The sequence below is a fragment of the Apium graveolens genome, unplaced genomic scaffold (assembly GCF_009905375.1).
Source record: "Apium graveolens cultivar Ventura unplaced genomic scaffold, ASM990537v1 ctg6410, whole genome shotgun sequence".
NCBI classification, from domain to species: Eukaryota; Viridiplantae; Streptophyta; class Magnoliopsida; order Apiales; family Apiaceae; genus Apium; species Apium graveolens.
Genome location: NW_027419454.1, coordinates 22,857 through 43,303, shown reverse-complemented (window position 1 = coordinate 43,303; position 20,447 = coordinate 22,857). Strand labels below are relative to the sequence as shown.

The 20,447-nt window shown below is 34.4% G+C and overlaps 1 protein-coding gene and 1 long non-coding RNA gene across 2 annotated transcripts; one reads left to right on the top strand and one right to left on the bottom strand.

Moving 5' to 3' along the window:
* Positions 1-3,630: 3,630 nt before the first annotated feature.
* Positions 3,631-5,619, top strand: LOC141703269 (uncharacterized). The gene is made up of 7 exons (XR_012567424.1): positions 3,631-3,772; positions 4,102-4,243; positions 4,316-4,364; positions 4,453-4,526; positions 4,888-5,010; positions 5,111-5,288; positions 5,379-5,619. It is a non-coding gene; the product is annotated as an uncharacterized LOC141703269 (long non-coding RNA).
* Positions 5,620-9,993: 4,374 nt separating this feature from the next.
* Positions 9,994-11,216, bottom strand: LOC141703268 (uncharacterized). Its single transcript, XM_074506833.1, has 2 exons — positions 11,096-11,216; positions 9,994-10,766 (listed from the first exon to the last, which is right to left on the bottom strand). The coding sequence occupies exons 1-2, from the start codon at positions 11,214-11,216 to the stop codon at positions 9,994-9,996; spliced, it is 894 nt and encodes a 297-aa protein (XP_074362934.1).
* Between the last annotated feature and the right edge of the window lie 9,231 nt (positions 11,217-20,447).

Below are 20,447 nucleotides of genomic sequence, written 5' to 3'. Positions count from 1 at the left end.
AAAAAAGCTGATATGCTCACACAACGGTTTTATAATAAAAAAGCGTTGTCTTATTTTATCTTTACACAATGGTGTTTCAAGGAAACCATTGTAAAAGTATTACTCTATAAATGAGATTTCCGGTTTACAAGATTAATTTCTAAAATGATTTTTTTCGACAATCCAACCGTACGGATGTTAAGATATATCAATTTTAGTCATATGAAAAAATTATTAAAAAATATGAACTTCATCTTGCATGTCAGGATTAGAAAAATCCGGTAAAAGTACCCCTCCCGACAACGAGACTCGTTCCCGATTTACAAGATTAATTTTTAAAATGATTTTTTCGACGATCCAACCGTACGGATGTTAAGATATATCAATTTTAGTCATATGAAAAAATTATTAAAAAATATGAACTTCATCTTGCATGTCAGGATTAGAAAAATCCGGTAAAAGTACCCCTCCCGACAACGAGACTCGTTCCCGATTTACAAGATTAATTTTTAAAATGATTTTTTCGACGATCCAACCATACGGATGTTAAGATATATCAATTTTAGTCATATGAAAAAATTATTAAAAAATATGAACTTCATCTTGCATGTCAGGATTAGAAAAATCCGGTAAAAGTACCCCTCCCGACAACGAGACTCGTTCCCGATTTACAAGATTAATTTTTAAAATGATTTTTTCGACGATCCAACCGTACGGATGTTAAGATATATCAATTTTAGTCATATGAAAAAATTATTAAAAAATATGAACTTCATCTTGCATGTCAGGATTAGAAAAATCCGGTAAAAGTACCCCTCCCGACAACGAGACTCGTTCCCGATTTACAAGATTAATTTTTAAAATGATTTTTTCGACGATCCAACCGTACGGATGTTAAGATATATCAATTTTAGTCATATGAAAAAATTATTATAAAATATGAACTTCATCTTGCATGTCAGGATTAGAAAAATCCGGTAAAAGTACCCCTCCCGGCAACGAGACTCGTTCCCGATTTACAAGATTAATTTTTAAAATGATTTTTTCGACGATCCAGCCGTACGGATGTTAAGATATATCAATTTTAGTCATATGAAAAAATTATTAAAAAATATGAACTTCATCTTGCATGTCAGGATTAGAAAAATCCGGTAAAAGTACCCCTCCCGACAACGAGACTCGTTCCCGATTTACAAGATTAATTTTTAAAATGATTTTTTCGACGATCCAACCGTACGGATGTTAAGATATATCAATTTTAGTCATATGAAAAAATTATTAAAAAATATGAACTTCATCTTGCATGTCAGGATTAGAAAAATCCGGTAAAAGTACCCCTCCCGACAACGAGACTCGTTCCCGATTTACAAGATTAATTTTTAAAATGATTTTTTCGACGATCCAACCGTACGGATGTTAAGATATATCAATTTTAGTCATATGAAAAAATTATTATAAAATATGAACTTCATCTTGCATGTCAGGATTAGAAAAATCCGGTAAAAGTACCCCTCCCAGCAACGAGACTCGTTCCCGATTTACAAGATTAATTTTTAAAATGATTTTTTCGACGATCCAGCCGTACGGATGTTAAGATATATCAATTTTAGTCATATGAAAAAATTATTAAAAAATATGAACTTCATCTTGCATGTCAGGATTAGAAAAATCCGGTAAAAGTACCCCTCCCGACAACGAGACTCGTTCCCGATTTACAAGATTAATTTTTAAAATGATTTTTTCGACGATCCAACCGTACGGATGTTAAGATATATCAATTTTAGTCATATGAAAAAATTATTAAAAAATATGAACTTCATCTTGCATGTCAGGATTAGAAAAATCCGGTAAAAGTACCCCTCCCGACAACGAGACTCGTTCCCGATTTACACGATTAATTTTTAAAATGATTTTTTCGACGATCCAACCGTACGGATGTTAAGATATATCAATTTTAGTCATATGAAAAAATTATTAAAAAATATGAACTTCATCTTGCATGTCAGGATTAGAAAAATCCGGTAAAAGTACCCCTCCCGAAAACGAGACTCGTTCCCGATTTACAAGATTAATTTTTAAAATGATTTTTTCGACGATCCAACCGTACGGATGTTAAGATATATCAATTTTAGTCATATGAAAAAATTTTTAAAAAATATGAACTTCATCTTGCATGTCAGGATTAGAAAAATCCGGTAAAAGTACCCCTCCAAACAACGAGACTCGTTCCCGATTTACAAGATTAATTTTTAAAATGATTTTTTCGACGATCCAACCGTACGGATGTTAAGATATATCAATTTTAGTCATATGAAAATTATTGAGATATTTTTCTATCAACATAGTAATTTTTTTAAATGATATTTTCGAAGATCCAATTGTATTGTGATATATCGATAGTAATCATATAAAAAATTATTCAAAAAATTTTAAATTTATCTTGTATGATTTTATAATGAAAATAAAATAGAAGTGCAATTCCAATAAATAAGACTCTTTCTTGATTAAATAATTAATTTCTTAAAAAATATTTGTATGATCATCTTGCACAATGTTAATATATATTAACTTTAGTTATGTAGAAAAATAATTTAAAATTTTCAAATTTGTTTCAAATGATTTTATATAAAAAATTATGTGAAATTATTTAAAATAAAAATTATTCTATTAATATAGAGTAAAAAAATAAGTATTTAATTATAATATATATTTAAGAAAAATAATTTATGATTTTTTCATTTTTCACAAAAAAATTTTGGTTTCCCCCTTTTAATTTTCATTTCCCCCTCCCTTCTAATTTTCATTTCCCCCCTTATCTCTCCCCTTCCCCTTTGTAAGATCTAATCGGTTCTCCCTCTCCCTACTCTTCCATCTCTCTCCCACGACTCTTCTCTCTCCTCTCTCCACCTTCTACCCGGTTTTGCTTAAAATCACATGGATTAAGTGTGTATTATGATGGGTTTAGGTTTTTGAGTTTTCAAACCCTAACCATCTCACTCACCCAATCTTGTTTCTCTTTTACAAAATTGCCTATGAATTCAGCTCAACTATTAAGATCCAGTTCAAGGTTAGGTTCTATGTTTGTTGTGCTGAATTTACTCCATGGGTTTCGTCTTTTGAGGCCTTGGAGAAGAAAGAGACTGAGATTTTCCCTATCCGAGATGGTACAAGTAATATTCTCAAGCACAATGAGATCCTGGTTCCAATTAGAGGATCCCAACAACTAGATGAAACAAAAAATCGGCAAATTAAAGTAAGCTAGATGTTGATTAAGCTCAATTTCTTTTGATATATGGTTACATTTTCTTTTCATCTACTGCTGTATGTTTTTGCTTTTGAAATGCTAGTGTTTTATGCGAGTGCCTTTATCCCCAAGCCCTTAATGCTGCTCTTAATCCCCAAGCCATGGCTTCTCTCCAACAAGCATAGGTCCTCTTTCCATTTCTCTCTCTCACTCTCTCCCTCTCCACCCTCTATACTCTCTCCCTACCCCTCTCCACCCCTCACTTATGTTGTGACTGTAGCTGTTTACACGCCCCCTGTTTACACGCCCCCTGATTGACTGTGGAACTGATACAACTAATAATGGACTTTTGTTGTTTGAGCATATTGAAGGCATGTTCTGATGCTTGTCATTTAACTTCAACAGCTAAACTTCTGTTACCACAAGGAGAGTGGCTGACTGCTGACTGCTGCTCTTTCCGCTGCAATCGTTTTAATTAGAGTTTGAAGGAATACAATTAAATCAGTAGATTGTTCTTGATAATATTGGGGGAATGTTGTTGTTTATCAGGTAGTAATATGTACTATTAAGATTCTGTTTACTAGTTTATATCATGATTTTTTTAGACATTCTTTTATTCATTTTAAGTATATTTTTGTATGAAAATATATTTGAAGAAATTTATGATTAAGTAGTAATTGTTTAATTACTATATTTAATTTGATTACTATAATTTAATTTTAAGTAGCATATGAAGTAATATGAAGTATGAATAGTTTTTTTTCTTTTATTAAAAAGTATGTGATTGTGGGTTTTTTAATTATATGTAGATTTACCGAGTGTCAAAAATTAAGTTCACGTGTCATTCTTGTCATTAACACTGCTTATGTCTTGTACAGGGCATCTTTATGCTACTCATGAATGAAAGATGTGAACATTAGTATTATACCTCATGGCTGCTCTTGTTGTTGTACATTGTTGCTGTAAGCTTTCCTGGACTTAAAGGACCTGAAATTCCAGGGGCACCGCTTAAGCGCGAAGGTTTGGCTGCAAACCACCCAGTTGTTTTGGTAATTTAAATATGTGATTTTGTTAATGTTATATATGTATCAGCTCTGGAGAAGAGACATCGAGTCCCCTCTGCCTAGAATCGGTTTATTAAGTGAGTATCGATCAGACCAACATTGTCAGTATAAATGCATACATAAATATATATGTCTGTGATGATATATGTGGGTGTGAATATGCAGGGATGAAATTCAACGAATCAAAGCAGCAAATCCAGATATCATCCACAGAGAAGCATTTAGTGCTGCGGCTAAATGTAAGTATCCCCTTGTTATAAATGAACATCAGGGTTCAGACTTTTTGATACAATGATTAGGCTAATATGAAAAAAGAAATCTCTCTTTTTTACCAATTTCACTTCATCAGTGGGCACATTTTCCACACATCCATTTTGGTCTCATGACTGCTGATCAAACTACTGCCAAGAAGATCTTGAGTTTTAGGTTGTGTTGAACATTGCAACCTTTATATTATTATTTTTAGCTTGGAGAGCAATGTCGGTTTACAATAGTGATAATATTTACTGTTTGCCCAATACTGTAACTTTCTGATGATGGTTGATTGAAATTTATGTTTAAGAACAGTCTTAATTCTTTATGATTGAGATTTTGTTTCAGGAATTTGAGCCACCTGTACCTGTTCATCCTGAGGTAGACCCAAAAACAGTAGCTTAAGTTATTCTGGGGGGAGGTACTGGAACTTGTCTGTTTCCCCCGGCTAGCAGAAGAGCTAAACCAGATGTAAGTGATTATTTCATACGTGTTTGTGAAATAGTTTTTCCTGTGGTTGCTTATTATACATTGAGTTTCTTTTAGGAAGTATGTATTATTTGAAATGCAGAAATCATTTCACATGGAAGTAATTATGAAGATTATATGTAATGTTTGGTGAGGTAGCAGAGAGTTATAAAGATTTTGCAGCTAGCCTTCCTGAAGATGAGTGCTGGTTATGCGGTTTATGACTATGATTTTGTGACCTTAGAAAATTAGCACAAGAGCAGAACTTTCTTCATTTCATGGTAAGTACAAAATACAAGGTCTTAATTTTGCTTTATTGGTATTCCATTTCATTAAGTTCATTTATTTCTAATGTGTATATGGTTGCAAAGGTGTCCTGATACTATAAAAGGTAAGGAGCAAAATGATTTACGCAAGCTCTAAGGACAGATTCAAGAGGGAACTCGATGGCATCCAGTTTGAGTTGCAAGCCACTAATCCAATGGGACTTGATGTTTTCAATAGCTGAGCCAATTAAAATGTATAGAGAATCTTTAAGTTATACTTCTAATTCTTGTAGAGAATTTTTGTATTGTAAATTTAATTTCAATTGTGAAATAACAATTGGATTGTCATAATACCATTTTATTTTAAAATTGGTTTATTTCAAACAACGAAATTAAATTTGTAAATAGTTGTGTGAAAGCCACTTAAAAAATGATGAAAACCGTTGTATGTCTCACTGCACATTTTTTTTTAAAAACAGTTGTGTTTTAATATTTTTTGCAATGGTTTAAATCTTTTACTCCATTGTCTTTTAAAAAAACATTCACAAAAGAAGCTTATAAACGGTTGTTTATGACAATATCGTATAAGGTAACAATAATAGTTTTTCTACAAAACCATTGTTGTTAAGTTAGATAGACAATAGTTCAATAAAGAAACAGTTGTTTTAAAAAAGTTCCAACAATGGTAAATATATGGTACCCGTTGTGCCTTCTTGATTGTAACCACTATTAAAAACAGTTGTGTAATTTCTCTTATTACAAGGGTTAAAACAACCGTTGTCTGGTATTCTATCACACGAGTGTTGGATAGACAACGGAAACTATATATGTCACACAACGGTGCAAAACTGTTGTGTGATTGCAAATATGTTGTAGTGGTCGCTTGATTTGCAAATTAATTTTAAGTCGCATATTGATCAAAAAGTTGTATTTTGACCCGATTTCAGTTTTAAACATACCGAGTCGAACCTTTCAACAAACTGAGTCATATATGATATGAATTATGTGATACATGGCTTATATGATTATGTGCTATGTGAAATACGTGTGTACATGGGTCAAAGGTCTTGTATTTGACTGTCTTCTTTATATGTGGGCTATCATATGGGTAGATGATAGGATTTTGACGTGCAATTCGTCGAGCAATTATCGTTTAGATGATTAAAGTTGTATCTTTTAATTATAGATGCGGATCATTCGAGTTGATCAGGATAAGATGTTGGATAAAGAGTGTAATGGAATGGTATTGGATATTAGGCTTCTAGCAATGGCAGGAGCAACATATCCGTAAAGTGTTAAAAAGAAAGACAGTGATGTTTTGAGACAGAATGTCAGAATAGATGTGTCATTACGAGAGTGACTAACTGCTAAAAACCCAAAGGCCAGTACATATCATCACTTATTGTTCAAGTGATATTTCTATTGAATCGTATTATGCAAGTATTGCTTTCCCTCTCCTCAGTTCAGAATAGATAAATGTTTTACATATCGCTGAATTAAATGCTGATTATGCAAGTACTCTTTGCAATTCTATGTTCAGAATAGTTAAATGTTTTGACTTATCAAATTACTGGATTTATAAATATTTTGGATTTTGAGAAAAATGATTTGGTTGCGAGTATTCCTACCCAAGTGAATGGGGGAATAAAAATTTACTAGGGTGTCGATTATATGACCCCTTTTTAATAAAATGCTTTAAGATTGGATGGTTACTGATTGCATAAGAGGCCATGGCGGTGGTCCAGCGGAGAGCTAGGTAATATACAGGATATAATACCTTATAGGCTGATATGTGCCTTGGGTGCCCCATTTATTTAGTTGGATATGCTTTGGCATACCGGTGTTGCTCCGCGGCTGATCACCGGCGACAACACACCGTCGTTTGAGGATTCCAATCTAAATTATTATATTGCTTTTGATAATCTTATAAGGAATGATTTATCAAGTATTTTGATTTTGGATAAAAGGTGAAATGCAGTTTTGATTCAGTTTTTGATTGATGATGATACTTAGTTTGTTGTTAAATATCAAATATGGTATTAGTATAGATGATTGATGTTGACTTCAGTATGGGATGTTGTGAGCATCAAAGTTCTTATTGATATCTAATTTGATATGACAAAAAAATAAATATTAATATTAAGAGTTCGGTTTTGAATAAAATTTATGATTTATTCCATAATTATTATTTCATGTCATTATTGTTTACGATATTTCCGTAAACACTGTTTTATGAGTTTTATTATCGTCAAGATTCAAAGTATTGCTGAAGAATTTCGCTCGAAAATATCAAAAAGTGTTTTGAATACAGTGAGAAAAATTATCCGATTCTTTAATAAATTTTTTGTTTCAGCAATTATGATTTCAAATGTTCTGCTCTAATGTAGATGTCGGTTTTATATCAAAAAGACCATATATATGCTATAATAAACTTGCTGAGCATTCCTTTAGCTCATACTTTCCTGTTTTCAAATTTAATCTCTAGTGAGGATTAGCTTGCGCTGTTTAGCCGTGTAATTCAAGGAAGCAAAGAAGAAGCTTTTTGAAGATGGGTGGTCCAGGGTTTGCGGAACTAGAGTACGTCTATTGTATATAGTTGTGTTTATATATATATGTATTAGTTATGTTATCAAATCATTGGTCTAGTATACTTCTTTTTGAAGTAATACTAGTGGGTAAGTTTTTAGTTTGGGAATTTGTGAAAAGAGTTTGAAAAGAAAGTGAAAAACTATTTATGGATTAGTTTGGGGTCATAGATGTTAAATATTCAACTGTTGGAATTTATTTATTGATTTAACAAGTTAATTTGGATTGAGATTTTATAGTGATGACCAAATCCTCTAACCCCAGATTTGGGGGCGTTACACGCTGACTTTGTCAATCGGTCAATTATTACCCATATTGAAGCATGATTAGACTTAGTTTTTGGTATTCCTATAACGAAATCCATCGCGATATGCTCTCATTTCCTTCCAGGTATGTCTAGTGGTTGAAACAGTCCACTCGGCTGTTGATGTCCCTCCTTTACAATCTGGCGCGTATAGCATTTACTTATCCATTTCGCAATTTCCTTTTTCATATTTGGCCACCAATAACTTTCTTTTAAGTCCTTGTACATTTTTATACTTCCAGAGTGAATCTACAATCTTAGGTTATGCGCTTCATGAAGAATCTCGTGTTTCAATTCCATAATACTAAAAATTCCAGATACGCGAGCAAACTCGGTATATTCTTTTATTATCCTTTTGAGCCTTAATTTCTTTTCCAGGCAACTTGCTCTTCTCGTGGTTCATCATTTGCTCTTGACAACATCAAATTTTTTCTAAAATTTCCGCCTGAAAAGTTATCGCATACATTACCTCACTTCCCAATTCTGGAATCCGTACTTCTATTTCCAACTTCTCAAAATTCTTGATTAATTCCTCAGATGAAGTTTAACACATTCAATCCTTCTTTTCGGCTTAGCGCATCTACTACAACGTTCGCCTTTCCGAGAGGATAACTGATAATACATTCAAAATCTTTGATCAATTCCAATCATCTCCTTCGCCTTTTATTCAATTCTTTCTGCGTAATAATATACTTCAAGCTTTTGTGGTCCGCATAAATCTCACACTTTTCTCCATATGAATAATTCCTCCAAATCTTAAGGGCAAATACAATCACATCATACGTAGGATATTTCTGCTCTTACGGCTTTAATTTCCTTGATGCATAAACTATCACTTTCCCGTTTTGCATCAACACATAACCTAGCCCTTTATACGAAGCATCATTATAGATCGCAAACTTACCCTTTTCGTCGGGTAAAACCAACACTGGTGCGGTTACCAACCTATTCTTTAACTCTTGAAAGCTTTCTTCACACTTATCCGTCCAAACAAACTTTTCATTCTTCCTTGTCAACTTCGTTAATGGGACAGTAATCTTAGAAAAATCATGTACAAATCTCCTGTAAATACCCCATTAATCCAAGAGAGCTTACAACTTCTATAGGAGTCTTAGGCCTATCCCAATTTGTCACTGCTATTATCTTGGTTGGGTCTAGTTTTAATACCTTCACTGTTAACTACATGTCCAATAAATTGAACTTCCTTTAACCCAAAACTTACACTTTGAAAACTTTGCGTATAATTTCTCTTTCTTCAAAATCTCCAAAGAAATCCTCAAATGTTCCATATGTTCTTCCTCCATCTTGGAGTATATCAAGATATTGTCAATAAATAATACGATCATGAACTTATCCAAATATTGCTTAAATACTCTATTCATGAGATCCATAAATGCAGCTAGCATATTTGTCAATCCAAACGCCATTACTAAAAATTCATAGTGTCCATATCTTGTTCAAAATGCCATCTTGGGTATGTCTTCCGCTTTAATTTTCAGCTGATGATACCCAGATCTTAAGTCAATCTTCAAGAAACAAGTAGCTCCTTTCAATTGATCAAAACAAGTCATCGATTTGCAGTAGAGGATACTTATTCTTAATCATTCACTTATTCAATTCGCGATAATTGATACACAGCCTCATAATTTCATCTTTCTTACTTACAAATAGCACTGGTGCACCACATTGGGATACACTCGGGCGAATAACTCCTTTGTCCAGAAATTCCTGTAATTGTACCGCTAACTCTTTCATTTCAACATGCGCCATTCGATAGGGAGCTTTCAATACTGGTTCCGTAATACGGGCCAAATCAATCGTGAACTCGATCTATCGATCTGGAGATATTCTAGGTAATTCATCTGGAGACTGATCGGGAAAATATTTAACTACTAGAATATCTTCAATCTTAAAGGACTCCTTCTCTACATCCTTCACATGTGCTAAATACGCTCCACACCCTTGCTGTAACAATCTCTTCATTTGCATGGCCGTTAGAAACTTCTTCTCTTGCTTCTTTCCTTTTAATATCACTTCAATACCATCTTTGGTCTCCAATTTCACTTTCTTACTTCTACATTCGATTTGAACATCGTGGTTTGACAACCAGTCCATCCCTAATAGAACATCGAATTCTCCTAACTTAAAATGAATTAAGTTAGCAAAAAATTGTCGACCTTCTGTAACCATATCACAATTAGGACCGATTCTATTGGCAATATCTCTTTCTTGGCTCACTACTTCTCTAATCAAATTTGGTTCGAGAGGGTATGTAGCACACTTTAATCTGTCTATAACACTTTCAGCACTAAAGGATCTAGTTGCTCTAGAATCCATTAACACTCTAACTTCTACTAAGTTTATAACAAGCGTACCTGCTACCACATCCACATCCCACACAACATCTTGCATGGTCATGTTGAATGTTCTTTCCCTCGGCTGGGCTGCTGATGTTACAGGGGTTGATGGTCCAGTATTCCTAAGCACATTCGTCTTCTGAACAGGCTCCTTACAGTTCTTTTCCATATGGCCCACCTTTCCACATTTAAAATAAGTCAAATCCGGCTTCCCTGCTCCACTTGGGCATTCCGTCAAATAGTTTCCTTTTTTATTGCACTAAAAACAAGTCACGTTCAGCTTGTTGCACTTCCCCTGGTCTTGAGGTCTATTATCCTTTACTTTTTGTCACGTCTTCTAGAAATGATTATTCTGACATTCATTTTCGGGCTTAAACTTTTGAAACTTCTAACTTTGACCTCCACCATTCTTTCCAAACTTCCCTCTAAAACTTAGAGCTTTCCTGATCTGATTCTGATTCATCAAAATATCTCTTCTTTCCTTCAGCTTCCCTCTTAGTTGCTTCTTTCTCTCCTTCTACAATCATCACTTTCTGAACTAACGTGGCATAATTCCTTATTTCAAGAAGAGCCACCTGACTTCGAATCCCTGGTTTCAAACCTTTCTTGAATCTTTTTGGCCTTCTTTGCTTCAATATTCACATATTCGGGTGCAAACCTTGCTAACTCCGAAAACTTCACTTCATAATCCGCCATTGTTATGTCTTCTTGTCTCAGATTCAAAAACCTCATCTCCAATGGGTCTTGCATATAATTAGCCTAATACTTCTCTAAAAACATCTCCGTAAACTTCTCCCATGATATAACTTTTCCTTCAAGCAACGCCTTTGAAGATTCCCACCAATAACTTGCCTCATCCTTAGGGTGATAACTTACGTACTGCGCCTTTTTCTCATCCTTAACTTCCGCTAATTCAAATGCTTTTTCCCTTTCTTTCTACCACGAGTGAGCTTTAATCGGGTCTCACAATCCTATAAACTTTGGGGGATGTACGGATTGCAAATGCTTGAAGTTTCCGACTTAAGGGGCTATTGGTTGTTGCGAAAGTTGAAAAAGTCAGTTCATCATAATAGTATCTTGGTTTAGTTCTTGGCCTTGCGTTTGAGTTTCTGCTCGGTGGTTTAGTGATGTGGCCATTTAATATAAACCTGATTGAGCAATTATTTAGTAATACGATAGCATGGCATTGATACATAACAATAAAGATCCTTTTTGAAACCACTTGTGGGTTTTAAGCTTTACCCAGTGGCACATGAAATCCTATTACAACATAATTTGTTCATCAGTTATGGTCCTTACATGACACAGGGTATGATTTACAAGGTATTAAACAAGGTTGTTTAGGAACATAATATGTAAAATAGTTTATAACGACTCGTGTATTTTTGAATTATTTAAATATGTGATTATTATGGAAATTATTAAATAAAATATGTGTATTGGTTTTGACAGCAGTGTGTTGGTATATACTATTTCTCTGTGATTTATTGGTGTAAAGGATTGGAATGTGCAGTTAAAAATTTTGTTATACTGTTCTGTTTTATTTTTCAAAGGTGATTTTATTACAATTTTAAATCCGTAGATATTTGAATTGTCTCTAAAATTAGTTTTATGATTTTATAATTTCAATAATTATTTTTGGGATTTTACAAAATTTAGATATCAATATTTTATTAAATATTTAACCCTGTATGATTTTCTGATTACACTTATTTGTAAAAATCTGTATTTAATTCCAGAATTCTTCAAAAATTATGAAACTCATTTTTATTTAAGTTTGGAATATTTCAAGAATTTTAAAATTATTTTGGGAATTTTTAGGATTAATTTTACCCGCGCGTCGATTCGTTTAATTGATAAAAGCGGATATAAATTGTATTTCAGAAATTATTCTAAAATTACGAAATTTATGTTTTTACAAACTTCGGGATATTTATGATATTTTAAGACTATTTTCGTAAATTTTGGATATTATCTTATTTGCACCTTGGTTCGATAAATTGCAAAATGCGGTACAGAATTAAGCTCTCCAGTGTTAATTGGTACACGTGTTTCGTTTTTGTTAAGCAACAGCTACGTGGTAGACAGTTGGCTAGGAAGAAGAAAGAGATAAAAAAAAAATAGATAAACACCCACAAACCCACACCTCTGTTTCATCTCTCTCACTGCTCAATCTCCATGCTCTCTCTCTCGACTCTCTATAATCTCTCTCATATCTCTCCCTCTTCTTTTCCTTTTCTTTCACTCCCCTTCATTTTCTGTTTTCTGTCGCCCCTGTTTCCGGCGATTCGCCATTTTCCGGCCACGGTGATGTTCCTCGGTTCAATTGCTTACGCTTCGTTGATTGTTATACATATCTGCGTGGTATAGGTGTGTAATCAGTCATGTATGATGTGTTTGGCGGTGTTCCGGTTCGTGTGCTGCCTTTTTCTTTTCCGGTTGCCGCCATTTTAAATATCCGGCAAGGTGACCGGAGGGGCGAATGGACGTGCGCTGTTGTGATGTGTGTGTTACTGTGTGTGGGTGTGTGCGTTGTGTGTACTGGTTCCAGTTTGTTGCATGATTTCGGCTGTTTTCTGATGGCTGTGTCTTCATTTTTGGCTGCCCTGTTCTATGTTGACAATACACGCGCGTGCGTGTGGTGTTTTATTTATTTATTTATCTTCTGAAAATCTGAGTGATTAATTGGTATTTTGTGCGATTAAATTGTTAAATTAATCGGTGAAAATTTGTATGGAAACCCGAAATTAATCGGGCACTGACAAATTTTTACCGCCGTCCGCGATGAATTTCGATGAGCGGACGGTGGACGGTGATGACGTTGTTCTGAGTCCTACAAGTTAATAAATAAATGCGAATATAAATATAAGATGTAATAATAATAATTAATTAGTTAAATCGGTGTTTTGGATTTGCGAAATGGATTTCGGTTGTTTTGGTGGAATAAATTTTTGGATTGTTTGTTGTGATTTGACGTCGAGTTGTTCGACGGGTAGGCCGATAAACAGTGGAAGTGCTGCCCGAACTTTTGGAAATTAAATTCAGAAATTCAAGACATACCCTGTAATTATCGGAACGTCGAACGAGTATAAATAAGTATATATATCTTCTGTGCGGAACGTGATTGTACGTTGTGGTGGATGTTTTGGTAAAACTCAATAACCCTAATTTCGCAAAATGACAAGTATACGTATTTTCCGAAAACAAACACCGAATTGATTTCCAAGATTGTGAACCCTAATTGTTATGCGTGATATTATAATCCATATAATTACGAGTCAGGATTTGATATCGAATGGGTAGATGTGTTATTGAGGATATGTTAAGCATACTTAGACGTCTAACGTAGGGTATTTCGACCCTGTAGGTTATAATCAGGAACCTGAAAGTGGACGATGGACTAGAGATGACTTAGTAGTCAGTCGACGAGCTTAATAGAGTTTCAACAGAAAACCTGAGCGTCGGAGTCGAATCTAATGTAATCCAGTGGTTGGACATTAAAGCCTGAGCGGTAGAGTCGGTTCAGAGTTGATCAGTAATAGTTGTAAAGCCTTGTAAGGCAAGTATTTCTGAACTTTTCTTCAAGACATATTACCAATGTTTTCGAACTGTTTCATAACATGTTGTTATTATTAAACATAACCCTTGTTTTATAATGCAAGTGTTTTAAACTACTTACCCTTGAACCCTGATTCTTTCTTGATTTTGAGCCGTAAGCCTTATTCTTTGTAAACCATCCTTTGTTGATCCTCAAATATCAAATCACACCAATATGATACTACTCCCCAAAGGTATAACTACCGAACACCAAACACTGCAACAAAATTGTTTGAAAACACAGAAACTTTTATACTACTACCATTCTTTATAACATCAAAGAACTATACCTTGAAAAATCATTTCTGACCTAATACCGGATGCTTGTACAAATCGAAAACCGTTTCTTATACATACCCTGAAATCCCCTTGAGATATCCATAAGTTTCCTTATGCTTTTATTCAAGTGTTTAACCATCGTTGACTATGAACTTATTTTATTGAATTTATCGTTTATCATATTGAACTGCTTTAGGATTGGATAGTTTTTTTTATATATATATGTGGACCAGATTCGTGGTCAGACCATACCAATGGTCAAGTTAGGCCAATGTGTGCCTTGGATCCAGTAATTAGAGCAGTGTTGTGTGCTTGCTCGGGGTTAGTGCGTGACTGATCAGCAGCCTAACCTTGGTTTTTAAAACTTAAAATAAGTATCCAATTCTAATGATGAGTTAAAAAGAAACTTGATTCCTTTGAATCATCTCATTTGATCATTGTTTAACCTCAGTTATCACTATTATGACTTGCTGAGCTAGTTAGCTCACCCTTGCGATTCTTTTATATATTTTACAGTTGAAAAGAATATGGATGATAGTGAAGTTCCTCAGTCCAAAGTGCGGGCTAAGGTTCCAGATGAATTGAATCGAGCTAGCAGAAGCTTCATGCGGTATAGAGATAGTCAGATTGTAAGAATGTTTTATTATAAATTGTAAGTTAAATTAGATGGGATTTGGTACGTTGTAATAAAAAGTTAAGATTGTGGCTTGTTTTCATACTTTGACCTGTTGAGATCCGTGGTTATGTGAAACAGGGTCATTGCAATTAATATTTTATGTACAGGTTTATATATTATGAATGTGTTGTGGACCCCAAACTTCTGACCCGGGTTTGGAGGGCGCCACAGGTTGGTATCAGAGCTACAGGTTATAAGTCACTGAAACAAGCCTAGATTGTCGGGATTGGGTAGAGGGTTAGGATTAGGAATAGGAAATAGAAAGATAAGATGTCGCAAGGATGAGTGCAATTACATAGTAAGTCTCCGGCATAGTTCGTATTACGATTCGAGATTCTCAGCTTGCGACGTGATTTCCAGACAACGGCAATGGCAGATCCTGATTTCCCGATGTCATTTAATCATCTGGAGCTTCCCGTTTGAGGATCGTCATCTTCTCTCAGATTGGAATTGCACCTTGTTCCTCCACCAGTATTAATGGCACTACCTTCTGTTATAACGGGTGCACTTCTTCAAGCTATTCGACGCTACTTTTCCATTTTTTATATGAGATTACCTATTCAAGAACCTCCATATGTTTATTCTTCTTTCACTGGATATTCGGCTGTGAGCGTATCTCTTTAGTTTACCCTACATCCTGTTCTATACCCCCAGTTTAGAACTTGTCCTATGAAGCGATTGTACCTACGAGGATGGATTCGAGAGCTACAGTAAATGGTGAGCGCTTGAGTTATAAATAGAGGTGAAACGAAGTTTAGAAAGGAGATTTAAGTGTTTCAGAGGATAGCTGTTATCGGGTTAAAAGAAGCCCTTAGTGACTAAGTCACCCGTGAATAAGTATGGGATGAACCAGGTGAATTTTAAAAGAGTAAGAGAGAAAAGTATAAACCTGGGATTTTTGTGAAATTAAATGACGATGATATGATAAATGCGATGTGTAAAGTAGTAATGTGATGTGATACGAGCAAACTTTGTTCTATGGAATAGACTTATTGACTATTGGATGGCCTGTTTTACTTAACTACTGCAACGGTAATGTTGGGAGTATTACCAGTATGGAAACTTTGACGTGAAGCTATGAATAAGATAACATGCAACGACAATTGAAGTTTCCTTCGATTGAGGAAGGCAGATGAACCAGATGAAGAAGAAAAGGTAGATTGGAGTGAACGAACTTTTATGTAATTGTTTCTTTAATATGGTACCTTGTTATAAGTCGGAAGGACAACAACCAACTCATACAGTAAGGACAACCAGGTTTGTGATTTTCTAAACTTTTAAAACAAGTTTTCGAAAAAGATTTTCCTTTACAAATTTCTAAAAGCCTTTTTGAATAAAATGATTTTTAAACATTGGTTGTCAAGTTACTATTTGAGTTTCTTGTTTGTTTGAAAGCCCGGATTATCAGGAAGAATGCTGTTTCAGACTTAGTATTGTTAATTTAGAGGACAAACTGATCCGTGATTATGAAGAAGTTGGTTATTCTTAACAGAAAGGTATAAATATTGTTGGATAAGATTAACAACAGAATCAGTATACGGAGCAATTACTCATCCAATTACAGGATTATCCAAGTTCAAAGAATTCACTGATCTAACAGAAGTCTGAGTATGACTGAAGGAGATTGAGAAGATTTCCAGACTTCCTAAAAAGAAGAATATTATTAACACAAGGATCGCTATGGTGAATGCTTCGGGGTTATTCTAAATTGAAAAAGGAAACTCGAGGTTGTCTGGTAGGGACGTCATTATGATCGAGTTGTTAAAGTATTATATGTGGAAGTGTGATGTTAAAGACGCAAGACGTGACAAGTAAGAATATACCATAAAGCTTAATTTGCGAAGGCATTTCAACGTACTTTCTAAAATTTATTATATGAAACAATGGAGATATGATCGAACAAGCTCGAAAGATGAATACAAGTGAAATGTGGATGGTGACCAATGGTATCGTTCTTGTCTTCAATATTACAGCGTATATTCCCTTTTTGAAAACCTAAATAAGTATGAACTTCTTTTCTTAAATAAACTCCTTGCTATGATATCGAAAAGGAGGATATTGCAATCCTTTTAAATTTAATTATTTCCCTCAATTTTTGCTTTCTGATTGGGACAAACAGTGTTATGGTGAGACACTTTGTCAGAATGACGAAGAGTCGGGTGGGACGCCACCTAATCATATGCTGTATGCCATATGGTATGAAAGACTGGCCATCTTAAGTACCAATGTGGTTGTCTCATTCATATTCAAATCCTTGTTTCTTCTTTCTTTTCAACTCTAATTTTGTTGGACTTTGAATCCTTCTAGTCATTTTGTTGTACTATCGTTCTATGCAAGGGGTTTTCCAAACAGAAATCAACGTATCCTGAATTAAGCGGACGAAGTTCCATCTACGTCTTATGCATGGGAAGGAAATAAGGGCACCTGGCAAGGATTGCAAATCACTAGTCCCAGTGAAGAATCCACTAAGAATCAAGGGAATCTACTCCAATAAGGAATATGTTTTCCAGAACGAGAATACGCGATTTTTCTGTGAAATATGTTATTCAGAATACGGACGTGATGATATGGATGATCAAGGTGAATACCTTATGCGTTAAAGTATTAAAAGATGTGGGAGAAACTTAATTGTTTATCTCTCAAAGTTTTATTGATAAGATGAATTACCCTGTTGAATTGATAAGATTGTGATGAAAGGATTAGCAAGTCAAGAACGTGTAGTTGTTAAATAAGTGAGTACCAATATTGAAACTGAAATTCTTGGCAATAAGTTGTGTAGAATTGATATCCTGGAAGGTAAGAAGATTTGATATTATTCTAAGGAAGGGATTGACTACTAAAGCGTGGTGTCCATACAGACCGTCGTGACGAAAAGATAATTCTGAGGATGCCAAATGAGAAGGTGAGGAGGTTCAGAAGATGAAAGAAGGTAACGAATGTGTTAATGATGATTACGGTGATCAAGATATGAGCATTATGGTGATTATGGAATACACAAAAGTCGGAAGCAAACAAAGTATGAAGATTTTATAGTAATTAAGGAGTTTCAATATATGTTTTTGGATGAGTTATCAACATTTCCTTCGGATATAGAAATTGAGTTCGTGACTGACTTAGCACCTGAAATGAAGCCAGTGTCCAAGGCCCCACACAGAATGGCGCCAGTTAAAGTGAAGGAGTTAGCAAAGTAAATGCAAGAAATGCTAGAAAAAGAAGCGATTAGACCTAGTGTACCCCATAAGATGCACCGGTATTAAATGTTAATAAGAAAGATGGAAGTATGTGATTATGCGTCGACTAGAAAGAGCTCAACAAGTTTACTATCAAGAACAAATATCTGTTACCTTGACCCAATGATTTGTTTGATCAAACGAAGGAAGCAAAGTACTTTTATAAGACTGATTTAAGACTTGATATTTCACCAATTGAAGATTAAACCTATGGATGTATCAAGGATAATTTTCAGAACTAAGTACTGTTCTCATATTGTCATCTATATTAACCAATATACCAGTAATATTTGAACTAGATGGACAGCACCTTTAAGGAATACCCGAGTAAGCTATAGTTGTGATACTTAAAGTCAACGGAGGACTATGCGAAGCATTTAATGATAACTGGGAAGTTGGAGAAGAAAGAAGTTGTATGAAATATAGTTCTTAGCATAAATAGTCAATGTAGAAAAGATCAGAAGAGATTCAGCAGAAGTTAAAGTTACTATGAATGAAAAGAGACCAGAAATACCAACAAAAGTAAGAAGTTTATATGAAGTAAAGAAGGGTAAAGAAAGTTTTACAGAGTTAAGTGAAAGAATGGTTACAACACCTGTTTTATCATCTTAAAAGTATCAAGGAGATTTGGTAGTTTATAGTGATGCTTCTCATAAGGGAGTAGGATGTGTATTGATGCGGTATAATAAAGTTATTGTATATGCACCCAGACAACCGAAATCTTATGAGCAGAAGTATCATACTCATCATTAGGGCTAACAGTAATAATATTTGTTTTGAAAAATGGGGAGACATGATATGTATGGAGAAAGTTGTAAGAGCTACGGATCATAAGAGTTTGAAGTAAGTATTATGAGAAAAACAGATGTAGTGGCAAGCGATAAACAAAAAGGAGAGAACGAACATAGAGACTATACCAGAAGGATTAACTTTAGGATTCTCGAAGTTGGAATTGGAAGCTAAAGTTCATAATCCAAAAGGAAGAAAGATAGATAGTATGACCTTTCAGTTGAAGTTGTGAAGGGAAAGATAAAATGTCAAGAGAAGATAATGGATCACGATGTTAGTAGTTAGAAAAAGGAAATGTATGCGCCCAGGAAAACGATCACAATATCTCCAGATTTTCTTCCAGCACTTGGATGCTACAAGTAGAAGAATCAAGAAATAAGATCCCACATGGAATTCACAATATTAAGTATTTAATTAGAGAAGAGATGCCAATATATATGGAAATTTAAAGAAAAATAGTGATAACCAAGTATAAGAAGGAAATTTCAAGATAGACCAGGAGGTGTTGGACATGTCAAAGAGTTAAGACGAAGTATTGGAAAGCCTAGTGGATAAGGCAGATCCAGGAAGTGACTTTACAAGAGGCAAATCGTGAAGTGGGAGTTTAGCAAAACAACGAATAAGAATAAGTGACCCTTATAAAGAATTAATTTCCTACGAGACCTAATTCAAGCAATATATTAGATCTCGAGAATTAACTTTAGATCCAACCTGAGAAAATATCAGAGATTATGATTAAAGTGAGTTAAGAGCATTGCAAGATCTGGTAATATTATATGAAATAACGAGTGTATCAGGTGGCTATAAGGAATTAAGGAATGTGGCGTAAAAGGAGTACTTGGATAAGCAAACTGTATTTATTGATAACATCCTCAGCTACCCAAGGAATAAGAAAGTCTGCGTGGGATGCCCAAGGATTTTTCTCCAAAGATCAGAAGGAAAGCAACTATACGCTGAGTCTTCAAGAATGAAATTTTGACTAAGGTTAACAAAAGATTCTGAATTAATCCATTAACAATCACCTAAGCAAAACCGTATGGTAACGGGTGTTTTAGGCTGACAGAAAGGATTGGATATAATTAAGATCACCAAGGAGTTAATAAACAAATTGGACAGAGTGAAATCTGAAGTTTAAATATTTAAAAATAACAGTACCTGAAAATATGAGATTACTTTTCAGCCTTAAGTGATGAAAAAGAGTAAGAGATATTCAAATATTTGGAAACCAAGTTGAAAATGAGCACCGCCTATCATCCTTAAATGGAGAGTCAAAGTACGAAAGTGATTCAGGAACTGTAAGATATATTGAGAGATTGAGTTTTTAGGAAAACACTGGAATGATTATTTATCATCGAT